This window comes from Oryzias melastigma, linkage group LG8 (genome assembly GCF_002922805.2).
Source record: "Oryzias melastigma strain HK-1 linkage group LG8, ASM292280v2, whole genome shotgun sequence".
Lineage (NCBI taxonomy): Eukaryota > Metazoa > Chordata > Actinopteri > Beloniformes > Adrianichthyidae > Oryzias > Oryzias melastigma.
The window spans coordinates 13,253,960-13,267,246 of record NC_050519.1 but is presented as its reverse complement, the minus strand read 5'-3'; the positions used below and the strand labels follow the sequence as shown (position 1 = coordinate 13,267,246).

General features: G+C 39.0%; 3 protein-coding genes across 3 annotated transcripts; all 3 read right to left on the bottom strand.

Annotated features, from left to right (window-relative positions):
* Nucleotides 1-3,076: 3,076 nt before the first annotated feature.
* Nucleotides 3,077-4,968, bottom strand: LOC112146329 (parvalbumin beta). Its single transcript, XM_024272097.2, has 5 exons — nt 4,846-4,968; nt 4,353-4,419; nt 4,138-4,270; nt 3,443-3,552; nt 3,077-3,359 (listed from the first exon to the last, which is right to left on the bottom strand). Exons 2-5 carry the CDS (start codon nt 4,411-4,413, stop codon nt 3,334-3,336), a joined length of 330 nt encoding a protein of 109 aa, XP_024127865.1. The 5' UTR covers nt 4,414-4,419; nt 4,846-4,968; the 3' UTR covers nt 3,077-3,333.
* A 1,356-nt stretch (nt 4,969-6,324) lies between these two features.
* LOC112146333 (parvalbumin beta) lies at nt 6,325-8,113 on the bottom strand. Its single transcript, XM_024272099.1, has 5 exons — nt 7,883-8,113; nt 7,231-7,297; nt 6,973-7,105; nt 6,776-6,885; nt 6,325-6,617 (listed from the first exon to the last, which is right to left on the bottom strand). Exons 2-5 carry the CDS (start codon nt 7,286-7,288, stop codon nt 6,592-6,594), a joined length of 327 nt encoding a protein of 108 aa, XP_024127867.1. The 5' UTR covers nt 7,289-7,297; nt 7,883-8,113; the 3' UTR covers nt 6,325-6,591.
* Nucleotides 8,114-9,626: 1,513 nt separating this feature from the next.
* LOC112146328 (parvalbumin beta) lies at nt 9,627-13,175 on the bottom strand. Its single transcript, XM_024272096.2, has 6 exons — nt 13,033-13,175; nt 11,576-11,744; nt 11,105-11,181; nt 10,247-10,379; nt 9,948-10,057; nt 9,627-9,774 (listed from the first exon to the last, which is right to left on the bottom strand). The coding sequence occupies exons 1-6, from the start codon at nt 13,145-13,147 to the stop codon at nt 9,752-9,754; spliced, it is 627 nt and encodes a 208-aa protein (XP_024127864.1). The 5' UTR covers nt 13,148-13,175; the 3' UTR covers nt 9,627-9,751.
* Between the last annotated feature and the right edge of the window lie 112 nt (nt 13,176-13,287).

Below are 13,287 nucleotides of genomic sequence, written 5' to 3'. Positions count from 1 at the left end.
ATGTGCTCCTGTTTCGAGGATTTATCACGAGAACGTGGGGGGGGTACCTACTCCTGCCTGCAATTCCTGCAGTTTCATCTGGCTCCAAATGAAGATTCAATTCACTTACGACTACTTTATTAGACCAATCTGTCCAACTGGAATGCAAATTTCTAATTGATCAATCATATGGCAGCAACTTAATCAATTTAGGCATCTAGTCATGGTCAAAACGATCTGCTGCAGTTCAAACTGAGTATCAGGGAAGAACCGGGAAAAAAGGTGATTTAAGTGACTTTGAGCATAGTTGTTGGTGCCAGACAGGCTGGTCCAGTATTTCAGAAACTGCTGATCTACTGGGATTTTCACCCACAACCCTCTCTAGAGTTTACAGAGAATGGTCAGAAAAAGACAAAATACCCAGTGAGTGTCGGTTCTGTAGACAGAAATCCATTGTTGATGTCAGAGGTCAGAGGAGAATGACCAGACTTATTCCAGCTGATAGAAAGGCAATGGTAATTCACATAACCGCTGGTTACATCCGAGGTCTGCAGAAGAACTTCTCTGAACACGTCCAACCTTGAGGCAGATTGACTACAGCAGCAGAAGATCACACCTGGTGTCACTCCTGTCAGCTAAAAGCAGGAAACTGAGGCTACAATTCACACACGCTCACCAAAGTTGTTGTCTGGTCTGATTAGTCTCCAGTATTTGGATAGTAGGGTAAGAATTTGGCGTCAACGGCATGAAAGCATGGATCCATCCTTGTGTCAACGATTCAGGCTGGTGGTGGTGGTGTAATGGTATGGGGGATGTTTTACTGGCACACTTTGGGCTCCTTAGTACCGATTGAGCATGTTTACAACACCACAGCCTACCTGAGTATTGTTGCTGACCATGTCCATTCCTTTATGACCACAGTGTACCATCTTCTGGTGCTACTTCCAGCAGGATAAGGTGCCATGTCATAAAGCTGGAATCATCTCAGACAGGTTTCTTGAACTAGTTTCTCGAGATTGGCATCATGGATGTGCAGCTGACAAATCTGCAGCAACTGCGTGATGCAGATGTGATCAAACTCTGAGGAATGTTTCCAGTATCTTCTAGAATCTATGCCACTGACAACAATAGGGGTCCAACCCCCATATATAAGGTGTACCTAATAAAGTACAGACACTGCAGCAGGGATTACAATTAATCTGTAACAAATTCAAATAAACTGACACACTGGTATTAAATTTTTTTGTGAAAGAGATGAATTAAGTTGTTAGTTTTTGTCTTAAACTTCCTGCGATCTAAAGGAAAAAAGGTTCTAATGTTGATTTGCACCAAACAATGGATTCAATGCAATCTTAGAAAAAGAACGGCCCCTAATCCAGCTAATAATGAGACACTAACAATGGGTTTGGTTCGGTCATCTTTGTGCAGCGATTGACTGACATGTTCAGTGTGCCAAGTCACACACTATTTCCTTTTCAATTGTTTGCCTTGAAAGGTTATATCCTCCATGATTACACCCAGCAGGAAGTTAAGCCCTCACCAGCGACCCAAACGTGCTTGTGTGCATCCATCCACCTGTTTGCTTCCCTTTGTATTGAAATGATGCAGTGAGTGTGCATTAGTTTTCAACACTTTGTTGACCCCATCGTTCATTCGGCCTCCAAACATGCTGACAAGTCTGCACTCGGGTGCCAGTGGCCCTAATCTGCAGAGAGGCTCAATAGCCTTACCTGGTTACCTGGACCAGGTGAGAACAGCTGAGCGTCTTTACCTACGAATGCTGCATGATGTCATGTGCAACGCTGATACCCGCGGCCTATAAATTTACTGGGTGATCATTTATTTATTTACATTTGCTTCATTCTGTGAGGACGTACACGGTTGATCTCAGTTGTTCTCACCTGTCAGGCAGGTGTCAGTGACACTGTTCACTGTTAGCTATGCATATACTATCCCACTCTGTCTCTGAACAGCATGTAGCAACTGTTAAGAAACGCTCTTCTCTTTGGGGTAAATAAAAATTGGAATTTGTTATTGAAAACCTTTTGGGGAAATCATAAAACTAGTTCTTGATGTCTACATTTACCAAATAATGTATATATATATGATTCATTTAAAATGAAATAGAGTTGTCTGTTGAAGAATCTAATTCTATGCCTCCATCTAGTGGTTGCAGGATGGTACTACATGATTCCTTTAATTAACATTTAAAAACACAGTATTTTTCTTTAAAGTCTTTAAAGTAATTAAGATTAATTACATGTTTTAATAGGTTGAAGTCTCTTGTAACCTTTTGCATAAGAAAAAGTGTGAAAAAACGAATAAAAAAACGTGGTTTTTAACCATAAAACTGATAAATAGAAGCAATTTTTTGTTGTTGATTAAAGATTTACTTAGTGTGTCCTAAATTACAGTCCTAGATAACATAGTAAACGTGTAAGGTCATCATCAATCGACCAATATGCAAATCTCCCATTATACTTACATGTGTTGATAGTCATGTTTTTGCACAAACACCAGCTGTAGCATCAGTTTTCATTTAAGCATGGTGGAGGTGTGTTATTGGTTTGTCCTGACAATGCAGGATATAGATATTTCGCATTTATTGAGCCAATGCCCCAGAAAAAAAAGTGTTATTTGCTGCCACATGTCTGGACTAGCTATAAAACAACTCAGTGGTCCTGCAAGCAAATGGACAGAATTAGTAAAACTATCAATCTGTGTTGCATTGAAGAACAATTGTAGCAACATAACTTTAAAGTAGATGTATATACCAAATGAGTAAATAAAAAGAAGATAATTTGATTTTTTTCTACATTTTGAGATGACAACATAATAATATTATATAGTATGTTTTACCAGGAAAATGACCACTTGGGCTGACCAAAAACATACAGCACTTAGATCAGTACCTCATTGGTTTTTGCATTTCAATATAGTTTTAAACAAATATTGACAGTGTGTTTTAAAGTGAATTTACTCAAATACAAGTTTACTTATCAGACTATTTCTTCTTGTGCTCAGTAGCCTCAAATTTTGAGAACCATAGACCATCAGTGACAAGCCAAAGAAGTAGAAATGGAGAGAAAAAAATGAGACTATAGCAATGGAAAATGTATTGTTCTTTTACCTTTACTTCCTGGAAAGTGCATCATAGATTTTACAATAAGCAAAATTCATATTTAAGACATGAACACAACCGAGCAACATTCACAATCATCATGTTTTGGACAGTGGGTTGCATATGGAGAAAATGTCCCTTAAGCAAATGTATAAAAATCATTTATAATCAGATGAAAGGGAGGAGTAAGTTTGTTGTTCCATCAGAGCAGGTGTTCTTGGTCAGTTGCTGTCTTATGCCTTAACCAAGGCAGCGAATTCTGAGAGAAAGAAACAAACAAAAAATAATCAGCTAAATAAGGCTTCGCGAATGCAAAACCACCTAAATTTCTAAAGTGCTCACCATCAGCACCAATCTTGCCATCACCATCGCTGTCACCAGCTTTGAGGAAAGTTGTTGTCTCCCCGTCAGACAGCACGCGAGCACCTGCACTGAAGTTCTGCAGGAACAGCCTGTGGAAAGACACAGTTTAGACCATTTTCATGAAGGTTGTGAAGGTACATCAGTGCCACCTTGGTAGTTAAAGTTCCTACAGTCCTTGAAGGCAGCACGACTGAGAGGAGTCTTTCAACCAGACCAAAATCTGAAGCCATGAAATGTTGATAAAATGGTCAAAAAGCCTTTGAATTAAATAAATTAGAATTCAAAAGTTTAAAATGTGAAATTTAAAAATACAAAATCAAAAACTCAAATAAATTAGATTTCAAATGTAAAGAAGTAACCAGATTAGATTAAAAATATTTTTGTTTTTATTATATTTCAAATAAAATAAAAAATATTATACATTCTATTCAGCTTCCAATGAGACACTCCAGCGTTATGCAATGAAAGTTTTTTATAGCATGCAAATGACAAAATTGTGCTGATGATTATTGACCTTTCAGGCTTGCCATACCCATTTTTCAAATGAGAAGAGCGTGTTAGCGATTACTGACTCTTGCGGCTTGCCATACATCAGGACAAATCCTCATTAAATTGCATTTTTTGCTTTCCTTTTCCCTTTTTTTCAGCTCATGCATGCCTAGTCTGCAGCTTACTTCAGCTCATCCTCCTCAATGAAGCCGCTCTTGTCCTGATCGATGATGGCGAAGGCCTTCTTGACCTCATCAGCGGATTTGCCGGCCAAACCGCACGTCTTGAAGAACTTCTTGTAGTCGAAAGTGTCCGCGCCTGAGAGATCGGCGCCAATTATTGCCTTTTTTAATCAAGGAATTACGAAGGGAAATGAATAAATCTAGAGGCATAAACTCACCTTTGCACTCATCCAGGGCTTTGGTGATGTCAGCATCACTCAGTACACCTGCGAAAGCCATTCTGATCTAAAGTAAAGATAAAGCATTGATTACTAAATCCTAAAGTGCATTAGTTAATTTATTCTCATTAAAGTTTTAAGTTTAGACGCACAGATTTTTGCGCTTAAAAAAAGAAAGTCAAATGCAAAGTTAGTTCCAAATTGATTCAATAAGAAACAGTTCCAAATTCAAAATAGTTTTCTTTTCTTTGAGGCTCTGCTGCAAACCCTAAAGATGCTGAGGTCTGAGGGAGTAAATCCAAGTCTCTTCTGCTGCTGACGCTCCCACCAAAAAGCGCACGAGACAGCTTTTTCTGCGCGTGCCGCGTTGCAGAGAAATCCCCAACAAATGCACCAAAATCATAATAAAAGCCGGATCATAATTGAATATCATCAATAAATTAGGATGGTTCTCGGATCCCAGATGTCTTTTTCTTCTTTCCTTTCCACTCACCTTTGTTGTTTTTTGCTTTGTAGGGCACCGATGACACAGACACGACTGTAGTCGACTGCAGTGACCATCCCGGTGCTCCCGGTGACCTTTTATAGGTCCACTCCGTGGAAATCTGAAGCAAAGGATAACTGACACCCAGATGGGAGGGGGTGGCCAAAATTCGTCCTGCAGCCAGGGCTCTCGTCTATTTTTAAGTTTCACAAACGAAGACGCTTAAAAGGTGCGTTTGAAGAAGTCTTCAGTATCCGCCGGTGCTAAGAATAGGCCTGCGCAGTGCTGAGGAGGGCGAATTGGAAGTGCTGCTGGCAGCTCATAGCCATATCCATGAGCGCGGGAAGTCAGCTTGCATGCTTTAGAAGTGGAGTAAGTGGAGTTTATTGGTGATTTTTCGTTCTTTTTCATGTTTTTCTCTGTCAGAGTTGGTTTGAAGGGTTGGAAATCAGTTGACTTGTGGATTTCCAGTCAAATCATTTCGCTTCATTTTGAGATGTATTGGTTAAAGTCCTTGGAAAATTAAAAGAGAACCCATTTTCCTTTGAGATGCATGTGATTTTGATATTATTAGTTGGTATTGATATCAATTTGAGTCAGTTGAGTTTTTGAGAAAATGTTCATTTTAGAAAACGTTTTTTAAGGCTTTCATTTTGAAACTTATTTCATTTAAACTTTTATCAAATCCAAATATTTTAAGATTCTGTGCTCTAAGATGTTCTGATTATTCCCTTTAGAAATTAGTAATGCTGTTAAGCTGTTTATGTGAAGCTGGTAGATAACATTTTTGTCCTGTAGGTGGCAGCAGTGCACTCCTTTCCTCCTGACTCTTTCCTGTTTTGACTGTGGCCCGACAGTTACAAGCTTTAGTGTCACCTGATAGGGGTGAAGGTTTACATGTTGCTGACTGGCAGTACCCAAGACTTTCATAACCCATTGGAATTGCAACTTGACTTTAATGTGACAAATGATCTGCTCCTGTAAAAAGCCCAGGATGCTTGAAAAGTGGGACATTTTTATATGTGCTGCAAAGAATTTGCAAAAGAGGACTCTTTTGAATCGTTGCTGTCAATTTCCCTTCAAGGGGAGTCTGCTGATGAGACAGTGTTTGCTGCTTCTGCTGATCATTGAAGTGATTGCGCAGCAGCAGTCGCAGGAGGAATAGACCTAAATGCTCAAAGTGTGGCAGCTATTTTGTTGCAGAGCTCCCCAGGCTCTGAGGTGCATGTGAGAAAAGCCCCAGGGCCATTCCCAGTGCATTCCTGCAGCTCCTGGACAAAGTCCAGCCACACTCCCTTTCTCATTAACCAATTATACAAACAAGTGCCGGGCAGGTCATCTGAACCTTCCCTCAACACCTTCTGGGCATTCAAAAGCCCTGGCAAGTGGAAGTGCATGCCACCCTAGCCCATCAATAAACCCATTGTGTTGATGTAAGTGCTGCTTGTGAAAGCCAAAGGCTGCAAAAGATGACTGACCTGGACAAGATGACTTCACACCATTAGAGTTTTATTCCTGGTTTTTCACTCTTCCTCAAAAGTGCAGATGGTGTTGTACAGTTTGCACAAGTCATGATTTTTGGAACATATAGCACATCTGTAACATTTGGAGTAAATATGCAGTCAATGTTGGAAAAATAGTCCGCAGTCAACTCATAAATAAGGTATAAAAAAATATTCTTTCAGCTGATGATTTATGAATCTTGTAAGGAGTTCGCAGTTCCATGAAAAGAGGTGAACCTTGGTCTGTGGAAATTTATGCCTTTACAAGGGAGGCAAACTCTGTGGAAGCAGAATAAAGCTGCCATTAGAGCTCAGATAGATGCCATAGAGTTTAAACATTTTTTTTTAGCAAAAATGATTGCAGTTTGATCAATATTAAGAATAATGATTAGGCTGCTGCTATTTTTTAAAGATATGTTAGAAGTTTTAAGTCTTACCATCCACTCCAATCTTGCCGTCACCATCACTGTCACCAGCGGCGAGGAAAGTCTTGGTCTCCTTGTCAGTGAGTGCTCTGGCGCCGGCAGAGAAGTTCTGCAGGAACAGCCTGTTGAAGACATCAGGAGTTAGTGCTGAAATCCTCCATTTTTTCTTTTTTTTTATTGCTTAAAGTGTTATTTGTAGAGGGTCTTACTTCAGCTCCTCCTCCTCAATGAAGCCGCTGTTGTCCTGGTCAATGGTGGCGAAAGCCTTCTTGACCTCATCAGCAGACTTGGCGGCCAGGCCGCATGCCTTGAAGAACTTCTTGTAGTCGAAGGAGTCAGCAGCTGGAGAAAGACGTTTCAACGGTTACAATCCTGCACAGCTTGCAGCTAACATGTATGAGGAGCTCTCTCATCCGGGCAAAAGTTGCTCTGAAATGGAGAGGCTGGATAAAGATGGAGAGGCTCACCTGCGCAGCCATCAAGGGCAGCTTTCACATCAGCATCATTGAGACCAGCGAAGGCCATTTTTTTATCCTAGAGAGGGCAAAAACATTACAAAGTTAGCATCACAAAGCTCCACTTCAAACTGCAACACAGTCATGGTTTTTCTTGATAATCAACCTGCTTTTTAACTGTAACAACCGCATAATCAATGGTAAAGTAAATCCACACATTGCTGATTTTTTTCCGTATGGATTTTCAAAGTCTGCTACTTTACAGTGATTTAAAGAGCTATTCTTTCTTCTGATCCCAGAACTGGCTGTTTATCTCAAATAGCATTAGCACTAAAGAGATGATCCTCCATGACAACCACGGCAACCAAAGCAGTTGCAGAAAAACCCTATGCTGGAAACGCCGCTTGTAGCTCTAGCAATTTTTCTCCCGTTAAAAGAGATAATGCAAGCAACAACTTCAGCCATCCTCCACAAAAGTTGATCCTCTGAAACCAAACAAACTCGTGGCCTCCTCCTGCTCTAACTGAACCATCCTGAGGTCCATGTTGGCTAGGCTGGTTCCGTTTCTGCCTCTAGTTTTTAAAGTCCATGGGAATCTCCCGGTCAGAGTCCGTTTCGTCCCGGTGGGATCTGCAGTAGTCGGTGGAGCAATTCCCCCACTCACCTTTGCGCTACGTTGAGGCGAGTGAAAACCAAGGCGGACTTGACTGAATGCCACTAGCCCCGTTCCCTCGCTCTTATATATCCTTGAGCAACACCATTTACAGAACTTTGAGTCTCAGTATCAGGTACCAAGATGCATGGGTTTCGAAAAAATTTGTCTACTAGTCTGGTCCTATTTTTAGGGGAACAAATGAGGATGCTACCATGTGCGAGAAGGCCTATAGCTAGACATGTGGAAATCCGAGCAGATGGCATATGTTACGCTCATATGATTTACAGCCAACTTTCAAAATGCTGATTTTGATGGTGTAAGATACCTCTCAGACTATTAATGAAATCGATTTATTTGAGACTGCAGCATGGGCTCAGACTTGACTTTGTAGTGGTAGAAAGTGGAGCTTTCATTGGAGCTGCCATTACTTCCTTTTACACATAACTTTGATAGATATGAATGTGGATGTTGCTACTCTTTAATATATTATTTCAAATTTATAAGATATATAATCCAATAATAAATTTCAGATCTTTTTTTTTTAATGATTGATGAGCCATTATTGAGTATTGGAGTTATTCTACTATAATAAATCTTGTCTTTCCAGTTTAGCTTTTATGGATCATCTATAGATTTATTTCAACACAAGTTGTCTCTTATTTTATTGGTTTTCATAATTGTGTTAATGCTGCACAGGAAAAATGTGCGTCTCAACACTATCTGAGATGGCCTGAGCTGATGTATATCTGTGGCCCCTTCCTATAGGCCCATGTGTTTCACATAGCTGCACCCAAAGAAGCTACAGTACCTTTACGTGAGGTTCATGTAACTTCAGCACACAGGGTTAAGTTTCAAATGAGCCAGCACCCCAACGGAATGAGACTTTGAGGCTTGGACAACCAGTTCCCTGACCTTAATGGGCAATGTCCCAAACATTTAGATTATTTCTTTCTTATTTTTTTTTTTACATATTTTGGTTGTGTGGGAAAGTTTTGTTTATGTCGCCTTTTTTAATGTTTTCACAGCTTTGTGTATCTGATCAACGTGCTTTTGTCATTCCTGAAAAACTGTAAAAATAGAAACACCGACCCAGATCTGAGAGTCCCATTTTATTTTATTAATGACAATTAATTTAACATTCAACAACACACTTTACAAAAATCTGCATTTACAGAAAACATAGGGTTCATTCATCCTGACAAAGGAGGGAGAATATCAAATGAAAAAGGCTTTAATGCTTTAATATTTCTGCCAATCAATTAAAAAAATATTTCCTTAAAGTATTTTCCTGAAATATTCTTTATTTCAAATGTTTAGTTTTCTAAATCTTATAAGAAATTTTGAATCTAAGGACTTTTATTCTGAAATTTCGTTTTATTCAAAAAAGTCAAACCATATTTTCTTTGTTTTCATTTTGTCACTGTTTAACTTTATTTAAAAATGTCAACAACAAAAATAGCAACTAAAACATAAATTAGAAAAAAGCAGCAAAACACACTAAAAAATAAACATTTAAACCACTTTACTATAAATATAGACACAAATGAAAATAATTAATATAAAAAAACTTCTTTTTCTATCCAACATATAATCTGAATGACCAGACATTGTAAATTGAATATAATTTAAAAAATACAAGAAAACAGAGATTGTTTTTATTTCAAATACATTTATTAATCACTCCTAATTTCCTAGCAGGTTTGGTTTTTGGTCCATCAAACATTTTACTCATTCTATTGATCACATCAAGAGGGAGCGCAGCAGGCAGGTTTTTATTCATTCATTTTGTAGCATTCGTTTATCTGGAAAACCAGGAGAAATTAAAAGTAGAAGATGCTTCAAAGGGGCGTGGCAGTGATGCTTTTATGGGCTTTCATCCTATTCCAGGAGATCACAGAACTCTGTGGAGACAAAAGATGCACACGGAATCACTCTGCACCAGTCAACATGATGAGGCGTTCTGGGTTAAGTGAGAAAAGTCGGCGGAACAATAAATTATTTGTTTCGTTTGTTGAGTGCAGAGTTTTTGTGTTTCATCGACCTCCTCTGTGCAGACGTTGCTACAGCAACTCACCATCCATGCCGATTTTTCCATCGCAATCTTTATCTCCTGCAGTAATCAGAGCCTTTGTCTCAGGTCCGGTCAGCTCCCGAGCACCCGGAAAGAAATTCTGAAGAAACAGTCTAAGAGGAGGAGAAAAACTAACTTTGAATCATATTAGGTTCATTGTGTTCATGGAAGAACCAGGAAGACTAAAGAAGATGACTGAGCTGTAATGTCATGACCTCAGAGGATAAAACTTGGATGCCACAACTTTAGTCAAAACATGACATAAGGTGTCTATTTTTCTGCACAACACTATGTGTCCTCACTTGAGCTCCTCTTCCTCGATGTAGCCGCTCTTGTCTCGGTCCAGGACCGCGAACACCTTCCTCCTGTCGGCCTCAGACGAGTCAATCAGTCCCACTTGTGCAAAGAACGACCTGAAGTCAAAGGTGCCTGGAGCTGCATCGCCACAGAGAGGCGGATCAAAAGAGTGCGGGGGGGAAGAGAGAGGTCAAAGCTGAATGACAAGGAAGGAAGAATGGTGGGGGTCTGAATAGAGATGTCGCATTTAGTCATGCGCTCAGATGACTTTCATTCTTTGACGATGGCATTTACCAATATACATGCAGTGGCACATTACAGCCTTTTGCCATTATAGCAGTCCAAGCACACATAAGGCCGCCTCGGGCTTTGATGCAAACTTCAATAAAAGCCTTTTGCTCCTCAATCTCGTCCTGGAAACCATTTCTGACATTTAGAGAACATGCAAAGATAGTTTTTTAATTTTTGCTTTTAGAAAAGTCAATATTTTTATAATTTATTGACAAACCTTATGTAGCTGATGAAGTTTGACAGGGACTTTTTTTTTTTTTTTAAAGAAGGGCACTGACATTTGCCTTTTCATTGCAGCAAGCCACCAAGCTCCATGTGTCTGACCATGCAGACATAATTTCAAGAAATAAAAAATTAAAACGCTTGAGGATGCCAGGGTTTTTCAGGTTGTTTTATTTTGGTTTTCCCCTGCTTCCCCATGCACAACAACAACAATAGTGTGGTGTTTAAGTGGGGATCGCTCTCTTATCCTCCTAGACGAGCTATGCGGGTTTTTCTTCCCATAGAAATGAAATAAATGTGTGTATCATTGTTAGCGATATTTGGGATTCGGAATGGGTAACATGACTGACCTTGACACGCCTGGACAGCAGCTTTGATGTTCTCTTCGCTCAGCATCCCAGCAAATGCCATGATCCTCTGTGTCTGTCTGAGCGACACACACACACATACACACAAAGTAACAATAACTACATGCTTTATGCATTTTTTTTTTAAATTTTTTGTGAGATAAAATGAATGTAATATAATTTGTTATTTCCTGATGGATGGAGGGAAACAGAGACCTCTCCGTACTGTACTACCAGCATCCTTTTCCTTTAATCAGATATTCATTTTCAGTTTTTTTACTAATCGGTTTATAAAATTAATGTCAGATTGAAGAAAGTTGCCAAAATTTTAAATAATAACCCTCTCATTAAATCAGCTTTTCTAATTTGCCTTCTGAATTTTAATGCATTTGGATGAGAGAATAGTAAGGAATCTCCAAGGATAAACTGTTACAAACTAACATTTGCTGAAATAAATTTTAAAAAATCCCTCACCTTACAATTAGATGTTTCCTGAGTCGAGTTTGTGGAGATCCCTGTTTCTTCTTGCTTTTTCGTCGAAGCCCCCCTCTAACACTATTGCAGATTCGTGATCCGGAGTGCAAGAAGCAACCTGACGTATCTGTCCTCAAACCCAGGGAGATTTCATCCGTGCCTCCTCCCCCTTCATCAGTTAATCAGAGCAGATAATTTTTTCATTTATCGAGCCGCTGTTTTGTTAACTTGCAAGCAAATATGAATAAAAAAATTAAAGGGGCTTAAATTTAAAAAATAAAACAACTAGTTAACTAGTTAAATAATAATATTTTGCTAATTAAATGTAATGCTGCATTTAAAAAGTGAATATTTTCAATTAATAAGACTTCAATCATGCTCTTAATTTTGTCAGAAAATTGGGATAAACATGGTGATGTGATAGGGCTTTGAACGTAGCTGAACATTTAAGTGTGGTTTCCTCCTCTTGTGCAACAAACACTGTCTGACTGGTGAGTGTAAACATTAATTATGTTTTTGTTTGTCTCTAAGACGCCCCTGAGGACCGGTGACCTGTCCTGCATGTGACTTATCTTTTTGTTTAATGACAGCTCAGATCAGACTCCAGTGACCCCCAGAGACCATGGATGAGTGGGTACAGTTAATCAAAGATAGTAATGACAGGGGGAAAAGAAATATTTAGATATGACAAATTACAGGGTTTTCTGTAACTTGTTGGTACAAAAATGCAAGGATACAGATTTTCTGATTTTTTTTTTTAGTGACAAAAAAGGGGATTGCTGAACTCTAGCTTTATGCATTATATTTTTTTGTGCCAAAAATAAAAAAAAAAAGAAAAGAAAATTGCGAATGTTATTTTATCTTATTTAGATTTTATAAATAAATAAAATTCAAAATTTCATTGGGAGGAAATAGTTTACTAGTTGCTAGAGTTCTTTGCATTTATTTATTTTTCTTTTTACAAGTTATTTATCATCTTACACACTGGGTTTCCAATTTTGCAGATTTCCAAGCAAACTGGCCCAGAAAATAGATCATAGACTTGAAGCCTATCTCTGTAGTCACACAACCGTGTCAACCATAAAACCAATAGTTTATGGTTGGCCGTAAATCCAGAAATAAACATTTTATAAGGCAGGTCATCTTCCAAAGCGAGCCTCGCATGGTTGCGAAGTGACTGGATGTAAAAGGATTTCCTAAGCTTTTAAACAAATCACTGGAATTACTGCACTGGGAATATAGTCCAAAGCTGATTGGCTGACACGATTTTATTGTGAAGCTATTCTTCGTTTTGATTGGTTTAGATGAATGTCAATTGTTCTGAGATTTACGCCTCATTCCGTGATGTGACGTTGTCTAGGAACATGGCTCTGTGGAGGAAAGGTGTTTCATGATATTTGGTAGCGTATGGTAGATTTTGTTTTGTTTGTAAATATGCTAATTTAAAAACGCTTTACCAGAAAACATGGTAGGTCGCGAAAGGTGATCGCTCCGGTTGTTTCCATGGAGAACGGAACACGACATGTCGTAGCGGTGTTTGCTGTCGTCAGCTGAAACTGTTAGCCTCAACATGCTAGCTGTAGCTAGCTTAGCTGGCGAGTAGCAAGTCGCTAAAAAGACCGAAACTATGCACGTTTGTAGCTTAGGCTGACATTAAACTGCTTAAAGGCACTTTATTGAACCTCACGTTAGCCAGTTATCCGGCACAGTTT